We start from the raw sequence: 19,445 nt of genomic DNA on the forward strand, positions 1-19,445 counted from the left end.
GGATTCAAGCTATCAAGTTCACAGCACCTAATAGCCTGAATGCACCTGAGTTTGTCTGATCTTGGAAGCCAAGCAGGCTCAGGGCTGGTCTGTTCTTGGAGGGGGGACGGCTAAGGACACCAGGTACTGTGGGTTTCTGTGAAGGGCGTTGGACAAAGTGGAAACTCTCTGTCTGCCTTACGGTAGACAAAAGTTAAAGAATTTCATGTATATTGGTTTCTAACTGTAGTATTACATGCAGAGGAGCAGTGCTAATTTTTTAGGTGCCAAAGCTCGGCAAAAATGGCGGCTCCCCTGAGATGCCCGGAGCGGTGCTCCAGTGAGTTCCGGCAGCATTGCACCCCCGATTACGTGACAATAATGGAACCTTTACCTTTTACCTTTTATTCAAACCCCAGTCCCAATCGCTGACACTGTAACGGTGTTGCACTAAGTGCTGTTGCTTTCGAATAACGGGGAATTAAGGGTTATGGGGAACAAGTAGGTAATTGGAGCTGATCAGCCATGATCCACTCCTGATTCTATTTCTTCTGCCATATAGACGCAATAACTTGTGAACTCTTATCAGTTTCAGGCAGGATTTAAATTTTGTATTACAGAATTAATGATCTCAAGGATACATTTCTCAAATACATCTCCTTGAATTCTGCAATAATGAACTAAAAATACATTTTGTGGGTTACATAAAAAGTGGGTATTTCTGAAGCGATTCTGTGAAATTATATTTGTGAGGTTTTATGTATGAGCTTCTGCCAATTAAAGCTGAACATGGGCCATAAATTGCTCTTAGATTATGAAAGAAAATATCGTGAAGAACTCAAGTCAAATATAACCAAACTGGAGAAAATAATTGCTTTTGTTGCTTTTTCATTGTCTCATTACAATGAACCTTGCTTGGTCCAATGCAGCACTTCGATGCTCATGCCTTTGTGATATCAGACTCCAAATCTAAAAGCAGTAGGATTGCATCGGCATAACTTACATGCAAGTATGCCAGTGGTTGAGCTGAGTCGTGATCCACTTGTTCAATGCTCGTGTGTGAACTTTATTTTAGAAATTAATTCTGCTTTAAATACTGCTCTGTATTGAAAATTTTGCACTTTGCTACGATTAAAGCGGTGCCATAGTATGTGCTTGGCCCCCTCTACTGGTGGTTGCTTCCAATTCAAGGTTATCCCTCAGTTGTTTTGGTGCTCCATTCCATTATGAATCCTTTCTCCATCTCTGGGGGAATACTAAACTTGAATTAAGGATGGGATTGTGATGAGAACATTTTATCTGAAATGCCTGAGATCATTCGATCTCAAGCATCTCATGTTAATGCTGTTAGCTTTGTAAGTGTATAGAGGCAATAATACCTGTGAACCAGACCAGTGAACAATTGGTCCAGGTATTCACCATGAGTACAAATGTCACTTAAATCTGAACTGAATAGTTTCCTTATGTAAATAACACCTGAATATTGTGATGCAATTACATTGATGTTGGGTTCTGAATTGCAGGCTGTATGTTCTGAATTCTAAATTGAATCTTGTGAAATATGGGCTGGATAGTTTGAAACAAAAATATTATGAATTTACTGATTGCAGATCAATGCAACAAGTTGGTGAACCAGAGTATTTTATTTTGCAATCCACAGCCATTTGTTGAATTGACTGTAAGTGATATCTGAAGCTGCATCTTGGCATCGACTTGAATTGTTCCACCTGGATGTTTGAAATGAGGTTATACTGAAGCAAAATATTTCAGAATTTAGAAAGGAGATGTGACTTTAAGTAGATAAAGTTACACAGTTCATGCTTTACATGATTAAACTATTGGTGTTGAAGGGTGTCTGCTTAGAATAGAAAATAGGAGGAATTTCTTCAGCCAGAGGGTGTTGGAATTTGTTGCTACAGGTGGTTGTGGAGGTCAGGTCATTGGGTGTATTTAAGGGGGAGATTGACTAGAACATCAAAGGTTATGGGGAAAAGGCTGGTCAGTGGGACTGAGTAGATAAATGGATCAGCCCAAGATTTAATGGTGGGGAAGACACGGTAGACTAAATAGCCTCTTGTCTTATGGTCTTGTATTCAAATGCAGATACCAAAAATCAGAAATAAATAGAAAATGTTGGAACCACTCAGCAGGCCAAGCAGTGGCTGTGCAAACATTTTTAGTTAAAGGTAAATTATTGGAAGGTAGGATATACAATTATTTAAATAGCCAGAAAATGATTAGGGATAGTCAGCATGGCTTTGTGAGTGGTAGGTCATGTTTAACCAATCATTTAGAGTTTTTTCAAGGAGGTTACCAGGAAAATTGTCAAAGGAAAGGCTGTGGATGTTGTCTACATGGACTTTACCTGGGCCTTTGGCAAGGTCCCACATGGATGGTTAGTCAGGAATCTTCAGACACTAGGTATTCATTATGAAGTAGTGATCTGGATTCGGCATTAGATGGATGAGAAAAGCCAGAGAGTAGTGGTGGATTATTGCTTCTCAGACTGGAGGCCTGTGCCTCATAGATAACTCCTGGGACCATTATTGTTTCTCATGCAGATATAGATGACAATATGGTAAAGTGAATCAGCAAGTTGCAAATGACACTAAGATTGGAGGTGTTGTGGACAGCGAGGAAGGCTTTCAAAGCTTGCAGAAGAATCTGGGCCAGCTAGAAAAATGGCAGATGGAATTTAATGCAGACAAGTGTGAGGTGTTGTATTTGGAAGGACAAATCAATAAAGGACATGCACGGTGAATGGTAAGGCACTGAGGAATCCAATAGAACCAAGACATCTGGGAATACAGATATGTAATTCCCTGAAAGTGGTGTCACGTGTGGATCAGGTTGTAAAGAGTGCTTTTGGCCTTCATAAATCAAAGTTTTGAATATAGGAGTTGGAATGTAATGTTAAAGATGTATAAGACATTGCTGAGGCCAAATTTGAAGTATTGTGTGCAGTTTTGGTCACCTAATTACAGGAAAGATATCAATAAGATAGATAGAATGCATCTTCTGGGGCATAGAAGGAAGAGGGTAGATTTGATTGAGGTGTTTAAAATGATGAGGGGCATAGACAGAGTAAATGTAGGTAGGCCTTTTCCACTGAGGGGAGGTGAGATAAAAGCCAGAGGACATAGGTTAAGGGGGAAAGGTTAGGGGGAACCTTTTCAAGCAGAGTGGGGTGGGAGTGTGGAACAAGCTATCAGCTGAAGTAGTGAATGTAAGCTCAATTTTAACATTTAAGAAAAATTTGGACATGTACATGGATAGGAGGGGTATGGAGGGACTGGGCAAAAAACTGGGTCTGTGCAGTCTAGAAGAGGTGAAGGATCCTGTTTCTGTGCTGTAATTTTCTATGGTTCTAAAGATTGCCCGTGATAATTATTCTGAAAAACAATCACTGATGAAGGGTCTTCAACCTGTAAAGTTAACTTTGTTTCTTTCCACACATGCCATCAGACTTGCTTTATTCAGCACTTCCTGTTTTATAACTGAACGGTTGACTCTAGGCCGTTTCAGGTGAATCCTCCGCCTTGAGGCTGGCGACAGGAACGGATGGAAAACTAAGAGCTCACCTTTCAGACTGCAGCCCTAAAAGGCTGCTCCAGCATCCTATTCATATCCAGAGGTGCCTCGTAGCGCCCTCCGGATCTGATGGAGGCAGGGACACTGGTGCCTCAGTGCGTCATAAATATGCTCTAGATCAGTTTCAGCTGCATGGAGGATTATGGGTCAGGAAGACTGTCATTGCTATGACGCATTTTGAGCTGCAGAAAGCGGCACCAAAGATCGAAGCACCCAGTGAGGCACCGGAGCGGCCAGCTGGGCTGTCACAGCCCCCTCCGGCCACCCCTGCCCCAGCGACCCCTGCCGACCCCCCCTCTCCAGAGGGGTGGGGGGCTGTCAGGCAGCGGGGATTGAGTCGCAGACTGATGGAGTCATTAGCCTGCCCCTAAGCACCTTCTTAACAAGACTGTACATTCAGGTGAATCGGTGGAGTGGAGCCATGATCTCAGCCTTTGCAACAATGTGGAATAATGAAGGCTGCATTCACCCATTCCTCTGAACTGTAAAAAAAATTAAATGGTCAGAATTAGAAGTTATTGCCATGAATACATCATTTTGCAGAAGCATTACAGTGCAAACATCCATATAAACTACCTTACAACAATAAATAAAATGAGTGCATGAAAAGTCAAAGTAAGGCTACATCTTCGGTTCATTGATCATTCAGGAATCTGCTGGCAGTGGGGAAGAAGCTGTCCTTGTGATGCTATTTGTTCATCTTCAGGCCCCTGTACCTTCTTCCTGATGGTAGCAGAGTGAAGAGAGCATGCTCTGGGTGGTGGGGGTCCTTGAGGATAGAAGCTGCTTTCTTAAGACACCGCCTCTTGGAGATGTTCTCGATGGAATGAAGTTTGGTGCCCGTGAAGTCCTGAGAGTTGGCACTGCCATTCCACTCAGCGATGCAACCAGTCAGAATGCTCTCCATGTGACACCTGTAGACATTTTGAGTCTTCAGTGACATAATGAATTTCCTTCAAAGCTTGACAAAGTCTAGCTGCTGGTGACCCTTCATGATTGCATGGAGGCTCCAGAACAGATCCTCAAGATGCTTACACCCAGGAATTTGAAGTTGTTGATCTTCTCCACTGCTGAACCCTCAATGAAGACTGGTCCGTATTCTCCTGACTTCCTCCTGAAGTCCTCAATCATCTCTTTGATTTTGCTAACATTGAGTTCAAGGTTGTTGGTGTGACACCACACAATGAGCTGATCGATCTCCCTCCTGGACGCTTTCTCATTGCCATCTGTGATTTTGGCAAAAACTATGGTGTCATCAGCAAACTTGTAGATCACATTGGAAATGTACCTGGCCACACAGTCATGGGTGTATAACAAGTAGAACAGTGGGCTAAGCACGCATCCTTGAGGTGCACTTGTGTTGATGGTCAGTGAAGAGGAGACATTGGAAGGCTACAGTCAGTATGAATTGGAAACAATGAGGAAGTCAAGGATCCAATTGCAGGGGGGTGGATGTACAGATGCCCAGGGCTTGGAGTTTGTTGAACAGCACTGAGGGAATAATGTTTTGAAGGTTGACCTGTAGTCGATGAAGTGCAGCTGTATATATAAGTTGCAGTTTTGAGGTGATCCAAAGCTGAATGGAGGGCCAGTGATATTGTGTCTGCTGTGGAGTGATTGTGATAAAAGTTATTCAATTTGGTATGTGTTAGCTCTAGCCATGACTAACCTCTCAAAGCATTTCATCAAGATATTAGTGCTACTGGGCAGTAGTCATTGAGGCAGCCCACCCTACTCTTCTTGGGCAGCGAGAATATTGATGTCCTTTTGAACCAGATGGGAACCTTTGGCTGCAGCAGTGAGTGTGCGCTTCCTTTTTCCAAAATACCTCTGCTCTGTTTTTAATGTAGACAAAGACATGAAGACTGGGGAACTTGGGACTGTCAATGGTAGTCCCTTGTGATCATTTATTATTACAGTGGTAAAGGTCCTGATGAGCATGAAGGTATACAAATCTGGACATGATCAGAGATATCCACGGACACTGTGGAAAGCCAGAGAGGAAATTGCATGTGCCCTGACTGAGATTTCTGTGTCCTCATTAAGTACAGGTCAAGTGAGGGGCTGGAAAACTAGAGGGTGGTAAAATGTTGTGCCTCTAATCAAGAAGGGCTGCAGGGAAAACCCTGGGAACAAAAGACCGGTGAGCCTGACATCTGTGGTTGCTACATTGCTGAGGGAAATGTTCATGCACATGCATGGACAAGGACTGATAAGGGATAGACAGCACTGTTTTGTAACTGGGAGGTCATGTCTCCCAAATTTGATTGAGTTACAAGCTCAGGACATTCAATAAAGTTCCGCACAGAAGGCTGCTCTGGAAAGTTAGATCACACAAGATCCAAGGTAAGATTGCAGCAGGATAGAAAGTTTACGCCGATGGTGAAAGGTTGTTTTTCAGACTTGAAATCTGTGACTCGTGGTACATCACAGGCCACCAGTATAGCTTGTCATCTAAATCAATGATTCAATGAAGACTTGCATGGAATGATAAGCATGAAGGTGCCTGGCATTGTGGACAGTGAAGACGGTTGCCAAAGAATGCAGCAGTATCTTGATTGGTTGGGCGGGGGAGCAGAGGGATGGTTGATAGAACTGAATGCAGAAAAATATGAAGTGCTGCATTTTAGGAGGTCTAAGGTGGGGAACTAGGGAGTGTTGTAGAGCAGAGAGATGCTGGAGCACAGGAACATACAACCTTGCAAATGGAGCAACAGGAAGATAGGGTGGTCAAAAAGAGTTTCAGCATATTGGCCTTCATCAGTCAGTGTAATGAGTATGGAAGTTGAGAGGTCATGTTGCAGATGTATAAGACATTGAGGCCCCATTTAGAGTATTGTGTTCAGTTTTGGTCACCATGCTACCTGAAAGATGTTGTTAAACTGCAGAGGAAGCAGAGAAGATTTCAGAGGATGTTGCCAGGAGTTGGGGCCCTGAGATATACCTTCAGGGAGAGGTTAAGTAGATGAGGGCTTCATTTTTTGGAGCACAGATGAATGATAGGTGATCACTTGAATCAGGGGTGGCCAACCTTTTAATTTTTAATTTAGACATATAGCATGGTAGCAGGCCATTTCGACCCATGAATATGTACCAGGGCTGTAGGTTAATTGGGGGGCATGGACTCATGGGCAAAAATGGCCTGTTACCATGCTGTATATCTAAATTGAAAATTGAAACGTTGGCTACCCCTGACATTGAGTTATCCAAAATCTTGAGTGGAATGGATAGGGTGAAAGCAAATAGAATTTGCCCCAGGATTGGTGAATTGGTAACCAGAAGATGTAGGTTTAAGGTGAGGGGTGGCACATCCCTGAGATAGATGGGTGTGTGAAATGGGCTGGCAGAGGAAGTGATTGAGGCAGGTACTACTGTAATGTTTAAGGAAAATATTGCCTGGATACATGGATGGGATGGGTTTAGATTGAGATGGGTCAGACACAGGGAGATGGGTCCTGTGTGGGTGGGACATTTTGGACAATGTATGCACGTTGGGCTGAACAGCCTGTTTCCATGGTGTATAACTCCACCTCTTTAAGATCTCCATCTGTGCTTTGTGACATTTTTCAACGTTTAATTACAGGACATCTGCCTTTGTGATTTCTGATTATGTGCCACCAGAATATCTCATTAGATTTTTCTCATGTCATTTTAATTGTGTCATGCTGTCATACCAGCAGCTGCTCTGTGAAGAAGCAAAGATGAGAAACTGTAGTGCAAAAGAGAAAGCAATCCCTTCCCACATTCTGTTCCCAAATCTCTCTGCTCCCCCTTCAGCCTCCATTGACAGTCATCATCCCTCCCCAAGGCACCGTTTCCCAGATCCTCTCGCTCTCCCTGCCGATTAATTTGCCTCTCTTCTTACTTTCACCGACTTGCATCAACAAGCTATCCTGGTGTCATTGCTCTTGCCAAATTTTTGAGACCCTCGTTTCAGAATTTCTTGCCTCGCACAGTTTCTGGTCTCGTCTGCCACCTCACCACACCACCACCTTCGGGATGCACCTTACTACAAGTGAAGAACTCTGTCAAAAGGCTGGCAATTTTAAAATTAAAGTGTACTGTTTATTCTAGTGACACGGTTGGCATAACAGTTAACACAACGTTATTACAGCAACAGTGACCCGGGTTTGAATCTGGTACTGTCTTTAAGGAGTCTGTATGTTCTCCCCATGTCTACATGGTTTTCATCTGGGCACTCTGGTTTCTTCCCACCCTTCAAAAATATATGGGAATTGTAGGTAATATCGGGTATTTGGTTGGCACAGGCTCGAGGGCCAGAAAGGCCTGTTATAGTGCTGTATTACCTACATTAGTTCATAACTAATATATTATTATCTATGGGGAAAGTATTCAGGCAGGAAGGTTGCTGGGGACAATGTCTGAAAAATAAATCGCACTTGTCAGGAAGGCAGAACAGCGAATGCACTTCCTGAGGTGGGCAAGACTACCAGCCACCATTATGTCAACCTTCTGCAGGAGTTCCATCAAGAGCATTCTGGCCAGCTGCATCACTGTGTGGTACAGTTGCTGTAGAGAAATGGATCAGAGGTCCATCCACAGGACCACAAGAGTGGTAGAGAGGAACGCTGGAGTCTCCCCACCCCCCCCCCACCACCCCTATCAATGTAATCTACCGGGATCGTTGTCTGAAGAGGATGCACAAAATCATTGAGGACCCTTTCCACCCTGCATGCAGCACTTTTCAGCTGCTCCCATCAGAGAAGAGATGCAGGAGGATCAGAGCCAGCACCACCAGGCTGAGGAACAGCTTCTTCCCACGGGCAGTGAGAATGCTGAACAACCAAAGGAACTGCTCACACTAACCCTCCGAGGTGCTTGTATGTATAAAATAGTATTTATTTATTTGTATAAATGAAATACTTGTCCTGAATATAGTTTCTCCGTATGTGTGTTATTTCTGGTTGTATGTCTGCATGTTTTGCACCGACGACTGGAGAACACTGTTTCATCGGGTTGCACGTACACAATCAGATGACAATAAACTTGTCTTGACTCTTCCTCAGTCTGCTGGATCTGGCTCTAATACTTCTGTATCCCTTTCCCGATTACATTACATTATAATATATTATATATAGAAATATATACAATAAATAAAATGGTGGGGGAGGAGCAGGGGAGGAGGCCAGGCCAAGGATATGGGAGGGAGTACACAAAAGAAACTGGGAAGTGATGGGCTGAGGAAATAGGTCTCTGAATGGAGAGGGTAATGGATGGAGACCTGGAGGAAAGGAGACACAGGGATGGGGAAGAGAGGGAGACGGGAGTGGCCAAAGAGAAACTGGAGAAGTCTCTGCTAATTCTATCCATTTGGAGAGTGCCCAGATGGAAGATTAAGTGTTGTCCTCCAATTTGTGATGGTCTAGTGCTTGAGGCCATGGAGAGACAATTTGATGTCAGAGTGGGGCAGAGAAATGAAATGGTTGGCCATTGGGAGATCCCCGCCATTGCTGCGGACAGCAAAGGTGCATAGTGAAAATGTATTTTAAATGGAAACTAGAGTGTTTCTTTTTCTAATTGATGGTGGATCTAGTACTTTTAGCCAAATGCTCCTGCTTTGTTTGTGAATTGGATAGTTTGTCCTTTTATTCCCAGAGAATAAAAGCAATAGAGAATGGATCAATTCAACCCCTAAAATGTGTAGTAAATTCTAACTATATTGAATTTCCTTGATGCTGAGTGTGGTTGGTGAATTAACAAGTTATGATGTGTCACTTCATCTAAACAGATTGTCAGGTTTTAAACCCTTGTGAAAATTTGGTTGCTGGCATTCAAGAGCAGGATCTATTCATCATCCAAAATGAGTCATTCCCTTTAAATGAGATAATACACGGAATAACAGATATGTGCCTGATCAATCTAGATCAGGGGTGGACAGCCTTTTTATTAAACTCGCATTCCACCTTAAATATCCCTATGCCATTTGTGCTCTATGATTAATAAGGGATTGCTTAAGTATGTGGGTGGGAAGAAAAAGTTTGAAAACCACTATTTTAATCATACCTAATTGACTCGTTATGTGCACGGTTTCATAACTCCAAAGGAAATGGGCCAATAACAATTTTTCTCAAACCAAATATTTCAGTAACAATTGGGTCAAGCGCAGTGATTCTCAACCTTCTCTTCCCACTCACATCCCACCTGAAGCAATTCCTTTCCAATCACAGAGCACTTATGGTAGAGGGATTACTTAGACTTTTTATTTAAAAAAAGGTGCCCAGCCCTGATTGTTTAAATTGATTTAATTTAAGAAGTCATATCTAAGATTCTATCTCCAGTGTGACCTTCTGATTTCTTTTCAGATCAGCATATTCATGACACACTTGTCCAACTATGGGAATGATCGATTGGGACTCTACACTTTTGTGAACTTGGCAAACTTTGTTCACTGCTGGACCAACCTGAAACTACAGACGATGCCTCCTTTGCAGCTGGCACACAAATACTTCGAGCTCTTCCCTGATCAAAAGGAACCATTGTGGCAGGTGCGGAGCCCACCCTTCTTAACATACCTATCCAAACTCTTTACTGCAGTGATTATGCCTCCATTTGCCTACTTCTCTGGGAGTTAATTCTATAAACAGTTTTTTTTAAAAAAACTGGTATCCGGCACCTATGGGGATTAGTAGATGTCGGATAAGTGCATTTTCCATTTGCTTGAGATTGCATGTTGTGTGAGTGGTGAACTAACCGCTAGGCAGGCACAGTTGGCATAGAGGTTAGTGCAACACTGTTACAGCACCAGCGATCGGGACCGGGGTTCAAATCTCGCGCTGTTTGTCAGGAGTTTGTACGTTCTCCCCGTGTCTAGAAGGGTTTTCCTTGGACCTCTGGTTTCCTACCACCATCTGGAACCTACTGGGGTGGGGGGCGGGGTGTGTAGGTTAATTGGGTGGCACAGGCTTGTGGGCTGAAATGGTCTGTTACCATGCTGTGTGCCTAAATTTAAAAATTTAGTGGGGGGGTGGGGGGGGCTCCAATTTTAAACTTTGTAATTTTTACCGATTTATTTTTCTCAATCTTGTTTGAGGCTTGAATTCTGAATAACAGGGGTTTCACTGTGCCCATCACCCTCCTATCTTTCCCATCTTTTTATTAATTTTAAGTGTACAAAAAAGAAACCTAATAGAATGGGAGGTTATAGATTCTAATTCAAACAGACATACATAAACTAATTGATTCCCCACAGCTCCATTATTCAAATAATAAAAGCAGTAGAAAAGATGTCTAATCTAAACTAACCCTTAGATAGCATTGAAAGATTTACCCTCTCACCTCAGTCCCTTGCCCTCTCACTTTTGAATCCCCCCACGTTGGGAATAAGACATCCTATCGATAAACCTCATCATTTTATGAACTATAGAGTCATCTCTCAGCCTCCTATGCCCCCGTGAGAACAATCCCAGCCTACCCAGTCTCTTCTGGCAGCAAGGTCCTAAGAAGGTAAGGTAGCAGCACTAACTACTGCACCTTAGTGCCCTGTTTCTGCTCTGAAGAGCTACTTTTGTTCCTTTTTCCACTAATTATGTTGATGCAAACATGGGAAGGAATTTGTGTATTATCTTTTTAAATTTTATTTACAGCATGGTCAAAGCCGATTCCGGCCATTTAAACCCGTGCCGCCCGATTACAACCCAGTACGTATTGGAGAGTGGAGGACACCCTAACCCTAACCCAGACACGAGGCAAAACATAAAAGCTCTTCATACCCCAGATTACTGACGCTGTCATCATTGACTGTGAACCGTGCTGCCCCTACGATGAATGGCTTTACTTTCTGCTGCTCCATTGTTTTGATTTAAATGAACAGTCTTTCCAACTAAAGCAACACTTGTGAGTCTGCAGGAGTCATTTACTGCATCCGGTGCTCCCGATGTGGCCTCCTCTACATCTGGGAGACTGGGAAACCATTACTTTAAGCATCTTTACTGCAACAGTACGGACCTCTGAATGGGCAACCAGCTTAATTTGACACAACACTGCCACACCCATATATCTGTCCATGGCCTCATGTACTGCCAAACTGAATCCACCCACAAATTGGAGGAAGGACCCCTGTATTCTGTCAGTCTCCAAGCAGTCGGTTTCATTATTGACTTCTCAAATTTCTGGTAACCCCACCCTCCCCTCCCTTGACCTCATTTCTTACCCTTCTGTCTCTTTTCCTCCTGCTCCATACCCCATTCCCTTCCCAGATTTTCTTGTTTAACTTGATTTAAAGTTCATACTGTTCATCACGAAAAGCTTAAACATTTTTAGGGAAAGGTTAGATGCATGTTCATTTGATGTGCCTGCTTGCATCTTTCTGTTTGAACACTATTTTTTTTCCACTACCATGAACTCAGGCAGCCAAAACTTAAGCCTTTAAACCAAGTCAGTTGCATGACTATGATACAGGTACATCCATCCAGCAGTGAAGCACGAAAGTCTCCAGATGCTCTAATTGGAGTAGAAACACAGAAATGCTGGAGGAACTCAGCCAGACTCAGTGTCCATAAGAGATAATGATATATAAACTGAGCCCTTCTTAAAGGAAGGCTCCGGCCCAAAATGCAGAGAGTTATCTTTACCTTCTATGGCACTGTGAAATCTGCAGAATTCCTCCAGCATTTTGTGTTCTTACTGCCATCCATTCTGAATAACCCTGAGAAAGCCACTGTTTCAACATCGCACCCTATTTTCTTTTTGTAACCAACAGAATCCATGTGATGACAAACGACACAAGGACATCTGGTCCAAAGAGAAAACCTGCGATCGTTTGCCAAAATTTCTGGTTGTTGGACCTCAAAAAACAGGCAGGTTTTAATGAAAAATGTGAGGAATAATTTTATTCCAATGAGTTATTGTGGTTTTCAGTCTGATGAATGGAAAACAAATTAAAAGTTCAAACTTACCTGTACATTGAAATGGGGCATTACAGCTAGGATCAGTTAGTAATTCCATGTCGAGGTTTTTCTTACCTGAGAACCCATCTCCTGGATTTAGGATACATCAGGAAATGTACAACCATAAACAAGAAATGAGAGTAAATTTTCACAAACATTTTCAATGAACCTAATCAAGTTTATTATCATCTGATTGCACACTTAAAGAGAGGGAGTTCTCTGGTCCTCAGTGCAAAATAAGCAAATTCACAAGCAAACATAACACACATTCAGACAAACAAAATACATATGCAACATAAATATTACATGTAGACAAACAAATAAATACATAAATTTTGTTTGGAACATATGAGAGTCTTGCATGGTGAGTGTGACCAGTTCATTTGGTCGTTCAGCATTCTCCCTGCCCGTGGGAAGAAGCTGTTCCTCAGCCTGGTGGTGTTGGCTCTGATCCTCCTGTATCTCTTCCCCAATGGGAGCTGCTGAAAGATGCTGTGTTCAGGGTGGAAGGGGTCCTCAATGATTTTGCACGGCCTCTTCAGACAACAATCGCAGTAGATAACATCGATGGGGGGAAGGGGTTGGTGGGGAAACCCCAGAGATCCTCTCTGCCACTCTTGTGATCCTGTGGATGGACCTCTGATCCATTTCTCTGCAGCAACCGTACCACATTGTGATGCAGTAGATCATGTCAATGGGGGCGGGGGGTGGGGGGGGCGGGGAGGGAGGGAAACCCCAGTGATCCTCCCTCCCAGTTCCAATACTTGAGTTTACATTTTGTTTTATGCAGAATGGAATGATGCTCAGTACAATTCATTAGATTTCTAATGTATAAATGGTTGAATTGAGTCTAAAGAACTGAACAAAATGTGAACACGGGTTTCAGAAATGGTACTTGAGGGGAGGGGGCTGTAGAAGTTGAGAAGGGTTTCCGAAGACCCTCAGGCACTGAATCATGCCGGAAGTTCGGCTCCAGAGCTCGGGGTGCCGACAGATCAAAAAGGAGTCTGTGCAGCTGCTGAGGCTGTGGGAGCACTGGAAGCGACTTGACGGACCCTCATTTACTCTGAAAAGACTCTGTTTTGCCTTTCTCCCTCTCTTACCATAAGGGGTGTCGGGCAACACTAATGGTGACTCACTCATCCCTTTAACACAGAGATCCCACTAAATTGGCATTTCAATGTTCACACTGAACCAAGAAAAGCTGGTTCAGTGCGATCTTTTACACAGCAACCCCATATCCCAGGTCAAAAGGGGACACGACCTGCATGGGAAGGCGGGTAAGCTTTTTATGCAGGAGCTGATGCGAAATGCATTGGCTCTGACACTATCTACCTTGGCAGGTAGATAGCAGGATGAAAATGACCCCCACGCAGTGTTTGTCACATTCACACAGGTAAGTGGAACAGTAAAAAGGCAGTTAATTACTGTCCTTCAAGGACAGTGTGAAAGGGCTTGATGGCAGACTAAAGTCAATTTTGTGTAATATTACATTTTCTATTACATGATGACAAAATAATCTTGAATCTTGAAAACAATAATGGACAGTGATGTTTGGCGTTAGCAACCGTAATTACTGTGAATAATAATTAAATGTTCCTTTTTCCAAATGCAACTGATGGTGTTGACTGGATTAGCACTGCCAATAGTGATCTGAAACCATAGATAGGCACATGAATTGTTTTCTAGGACATGTTTTGTGTTGTTCCGCCAACCATAAAATAAAACTGGTGATAATTGACTTATGGTAATATTTAGTAATTGTATTCTAATTAAATAATCCAGCATTTCACAGACCAATGCGTTTTTCAAGGGCTTTGCAGATTGAAGCCGGGCTGATTAGAAACTTGTGGACAGCAATGTATGCACCAGTAAGTTTGCTGGTACTTTCTGTTTGCAGGCACCACAGCTTTGTACTTGTTCCTCATTATGCATCCCGCCATCACCAGCAACTTCCCCAACCCGAAGACCTTTGAAGAGATGCAGTTTTTCAATGGGAATGCTTATCACAAGGGAATTGACTGGTAAGATCGATCCAGCAAAGGGATTTTATTTTCATTAGAGCAGTGAAGTCTTTATTGAACTTGGGAACTCAATGCACGTTATCCGCAGAGAAATTAATTACTCGCTTTGAAAGTTTGAGGTGGGCATTGAGCATCAGTAATGAGGAAATACTTCTTCACATTCCATAGAGGTTCAAACAATTTAAAAAGGGTCATTAACATGTAAACTTGTGGAGTTCTGGAATAAAATTCAAATACATCAATTGGAATTGTGACAACCGGTTTGGCTCCACACCTAGAATTGGGGCTTTCAAAACTTAAACTGTTTCTTGAATGGCATCTGCATTCAAAATTGCCTGGGATCTGTTTGAAAAGAAATGATGGACATGTTATGACTTTACACTATTACCACACACATTTTAGAAGTAATGTTAAAAAAAAATATGATAAAGCATTTAAACTAGCTTCTTTAAATTTAAAAAAAAGCTCTTGCCTTTTTACAGCTCCTGTATTTGGCCATTGCCCTATGTGGATTGAATGCATTTTAAATTTAAAAATTTAAACTTTTTAAATGTAGAAATGCAGCACAGCAACAGGCCCTTACAGCCCAGGAGCCTGTGCCAGCCAAATATCCCAATTAACCTTGGAGGAAACTGGAATATTTAGAGGACATCCATGCAGACACTGGGAGAGCGTATAAGCTCCTTGTTATTATCCTACAGTTGTATTTGTTCCACTTATAACCTGGCACAGACTCAGTAAATAGGGAGCTACCCTGTGAGTTGCAAATCCTTAGAACAAAGAGAGCCCAAGGTATGCACGAGTTTAGATTTGGGCTGGCCTCAGAAGACGTGTCCCAATCATTCAGCTTAGATTCATCAGATTTGAATGGCTGAGTTAATATTGCACAGACCACCTCCCCTCCAGAATAAACAAAGTCAAACTCCTCTATCTTGACAGCAGACCTTTTTAGTAAAACTTTTCTATCCAGTTATTTAGAAACCCAATGGTTCCACGTTTCAATCAGCTGATGTTTCCAGCACTCCCTTGAAATACAGTGGAACCCCAATTCCAACATTCCCTTTAATTGCAGTTGACCCTGTGTTCAGGTTCAAGTTTATTCTCATCTGACTGTACATAAACAAACTGACGAAACTGCATTTCCCCAGACCACGGTACCCACACACATGCACACAATACACAGAAAACAGTAAGTACAGATATTCATAAAGATACAATAGAAAATAAGTATACATAAATATTTTGGAATAATTCACTCGTTTCATTTATGAGAGACTCAAGGTTTATCAGTCTCTCAACCTGCAGAAAGTATTCCCCAGCCTGGGAGTCCTGATTTGATGCTCCTCTACCTCCTTTTTTCTTTAATGTTTTATTTTTCACACTATGAACCATACTGACCAAAATACACGCAAACATTTCCCTCTTGAATGTACACACTGTCATTTTCTCCCCTTTTCCCCCTCCCTTCCCTCCCTCCTTCCCCCCCCCCACCCACTCAACGTTCAACATATATGATACATTAAACCCATTAAACAATGTCATCACACAATGAAAATAAACAAGAAATTTGTGTCTTCTACTTTTACATACTGGGTCAGTTCATTACGTCTTCTTCTCCTTCTGTCATTTTAGGTGGTGGAGGTCCGCGGTAGGACTTCTCTGTTGTGTTCCATGTACGGTTCCCAAATTTGTTCCAATACTGTGATGTTATTTCTTAAATTATATGTTATTTTTTCCAATGGAATAAATTTATTAATTTCTATGTACCATTGCTGTACTCTCAGGCTCTCTTCTAATTTCCAGGTTGACACAATACGTACTTTTGCTACAGCTAAGGCTATCATAATACATCTATTTTGTGCTCCATCCAAATCTAGGCCTAGTTCTTTACTTATATATACCTCCTTCTTGATGACAAAGTAACTCTGTGATGGATTGAAAGGGTCCTCAGTCATTCTTTTGAGCCCTCTTTAAGCCATGATCCCATTGAATATCATTTAAAAAAGGAAAAGGAACCCCAGTGATCTTTTCACCATTTTAAAGTTGCTCTGAATTGACATCCAGTCCAAGGGTTTGCAGCTACCATCCCACACAATCATTCAGCCAGGGTAAAATGTTGTCAAGATGGGGAACTTGCTTTAAATACATTCCAGACCTTTTTTCTATTCTCCCTTCAAACTCACAGAGCCTAGGTCCCCATGCACTCTTAAAACTCACAAAGGCAGTATTCCCTTTAAACCCTGCATGGAATTGTTGGGAAATTTATTAAACTGCTGAGCAACATTTAAAATTTTTGAATTAAAAGTCTTTTGGTGTTTTAATAGGAACAACATTCATTGTCCTAGAAAATTTCCAAGTCTGATGAAATAGTGACCGGATATTACAGAATTTTCCTGTTCGTATTTCTAAAATTAGCAAAGACCACACGTAACGAATTCTTTGATTCAAGCCATGTCTATATGAATGTTTCAGTTTATGCCATCGGTGCTCTGTGGTTAGTATGGGATTACTTAAGGTGGTATGTGAGTGGGGAAAAAAGGTTGAGAACCACTGATCTAGCCTTCTCCTATCTCATATCCAAAACCCTTTATTTTTCCTGCATCCGTGTGGCTAAGAGTCATGAATGTCCCTATTGTATCACCCTCAGCAATGCGTTCCAGGCACCCACCACGCTCTGTGGGGGGAGAATAAATACATGTCTCTGACATGTCCCCTAAACTTTCCTCTGCTCACATTCAAAAGATGTCCTTTAATATTTGCTATTGCTGCACTGGTGGTTAAAAAAAAAGTCAACCATATCTGTACCTCTTAAGATCTTGCATACCTCTATGGACTCCATTGCTTGAAAGAAAAAAGTTGTAGCTTGCTCAACTTTCTTCGTAATACATGCTCTCCAATCCAAGCAACATTCTGGTAAATCTTCTCCGCACTGTCTCCCAAGATTCCACCTTCTCCCGATAATGAGGCAACTAGAACTGAGCACAAGAGTTTACAGCTTTTGACCTCAATCCACTGGCTAATGAAGGCCAGCATGCCATTCACCTTCTTAATTGCCCTATCAACTTCCATAGCAACCTTGAAGGATGAATGGACTTGGACCCCAAGGTACTTCTGTCCCAATACAGCAGTGAATCCAAAGAATCCTGCCATTTTATCCACCTTGAAGTTTGACCTTCCAAAGTGCACCATTTTATACTTTTCCTTCTTGAACCCCATCTTCCATTTCTTTGCCAACTCTGCATCCTGTTGTAATCCATGACAACCATCTACACTACCCACAACACCTCTACCCATTCTATAATCTGCACCCTTGCTAAACCACCCCTTTCGCTTCATCGTCCTTCAGTTACAAAAAGCACCTTTCGCACCTTTGCAGAAGAAGTGCAGAAATCCTGGAAGGTTCAGGCACTAGGTATTAATGTTGAGATAGTCAGATGGGTTCAATGGTGGCTAGAAGGTAGCTGCCAGAGAGTCATGGTGGAGGCCGGTGTCGAGCAGTGTGCCTCAGGGATCAGTCTTGGGTCCCTTGTTGTTTTTCATTTACATTAATAATTTGGATGATGGAGTGGTAAATTGAGTTAGTAAATATCCAGAGTTGTGGATAGTGAAGATGGTTTTCAGGGACAGCAGAAGGATTTGGACTGCTTAGAAGAGTGGGCTGAAAGGTGGCAGATGGAGTTTAATACCGATAAGTGTGAAGTGCTTCATTTTGGGAGGAATAATCAAAACAGGACATATGCAATGAAGGGAAGGGCATTGAGGAATGGAGAGGAACAGAGGGAGTAATGGTTCATTTTTATTTGAAGTGGTTTCTCATGTGGATAGAGTGGTAAAGAAGGCTTTTGGTATTCTGGCTTTTATAAATCAAAGCATAGAATATAAGAGCTGGTAGGTGATGTTGAGACTGTTCAAGGCATCAGTGAGGCCAAATTTGGAATATTGTGTGCAGTTCTGGTCCCAAAATTATAGGAAGGATATCAATAAGGTCGAGAGGGTGCAGAGAAGATTTACTAAAATGTTGCCTGGATTGCAGTATCGAGAATACAGAGCAAGACTGAGGAGACTGGGGATTCATTGGAGCATGAGGATTTGATAGAGGTATTTAAAATTATGAGGGGGGTAGATAGAGTAGATGTGAATAGGCTCTTCCCCTTGAGGAGAGGTGAGATTGGAACAAGCAGTCATAATTTAAGGGTTAGGGGGGGAAAAAGTTTAGAAGTAACATGGGAGTGAGTTTCTTCGCTCAGAGAATGGTGGCTGTGTGGAGTGACCTTTCGGAAAAGGTGGTTGCAGCAGGGTTAATTTTGTCATTTAAAAGAAAGTTGGATAGATGCATGGAGGGTTATGGACAAGGAGCAGGTAGGTTGGACTAGAGGAGATCACTTAAATCGGTGTGGATTAGAGGGTACTGTACTGTACTGTAATTGTTATATGTTTATATGATTTGATAGAATTTTGTAGAATTGGTACAGGACACAGGGGCACTTAATTACAAGAAGAATCCAGTGCCTCTTATTCATTAACCTGATATTTTTCTTCTCTTCATGTTTCCATCCAATTGGTTATTTTGAAAACAATAATTAAATTGCATCTACGAAACCTTTTCTAGGATGGCATCCTTTTAATTTGCTCAGTTACAATGATTTCTGCCAAATCTACTTCAGCTCAACCTTTCTTCTTTCAAGTAATTCCCAAGCCTATCCACAGAGAATGTCACCTGGTCCCTTAACACCAGCTCCATAGCTAAGAAAGCACAGCAGCACCTCTATTTCCTGTGATGGCTGAGGAAAGTTCATTTCCCACCCTCCATCCTCTCTACATTCTACAGAGGATGTATCGAGAGCATCCTGTGCAACTGCAGCACCACCTGGTTTGGAAGCTATACCACCTTGGTCCACAAGACCCTGCGGAGGATAGTGAAGTCAGTGGGTAAGATCACTGGGGG

General features: G+C 42.3%; 1 protein-coding gene across 9 annotated transcripts in view; it reads left to right on the top strand.

Annotated features, from left to right (window-relative positions):
* ndst3 (N-deacetylase/N-sulfotransferase (heparan glucosaminyl) 3) overlaps positions 1–19,445 on the top strand; it is a 417,173-nt gene that overhangs the window by 373,790 nt on the left and 23,938 nt on the right. For all 9 annotated transcript variants that reach the window (XM_069926585.1, XM_069926582.1, XM_069926590.1 and 6 more), the window contains 3 exons: positions 9,894–10,076; positions 12,290–12,386; positions 14,377–14,500. In XM_069926585.1, the coding sequence (XP_069782686.1) occupies positions 9,894–10,076; positions 12,290–12,386; positions 14,377–14,500 (404 nt within the window). The remainder of the gene's footprint in view (positions 1–9,893; positions 10,077–12,289; positions 12,387–14,376; positions 14,501–19,445) is intronic.

Source organism: Narcine bancroftii, chromosome 3, assembly GCF_036971445.1.
Source record: "Narcine bancroftii isolate sNarBan1 chromosome 3, sNarBan1.hap1, whole genome shotgun sequence".
In the NCBI taxonomy this organism is placed as follows: domain Eukaryota; kingdom Metazoa; phylum Chordata; class Chondrichthyes; order Torpediniformes; family Narcinidae; genus Narcine; species Narcine bancroftii.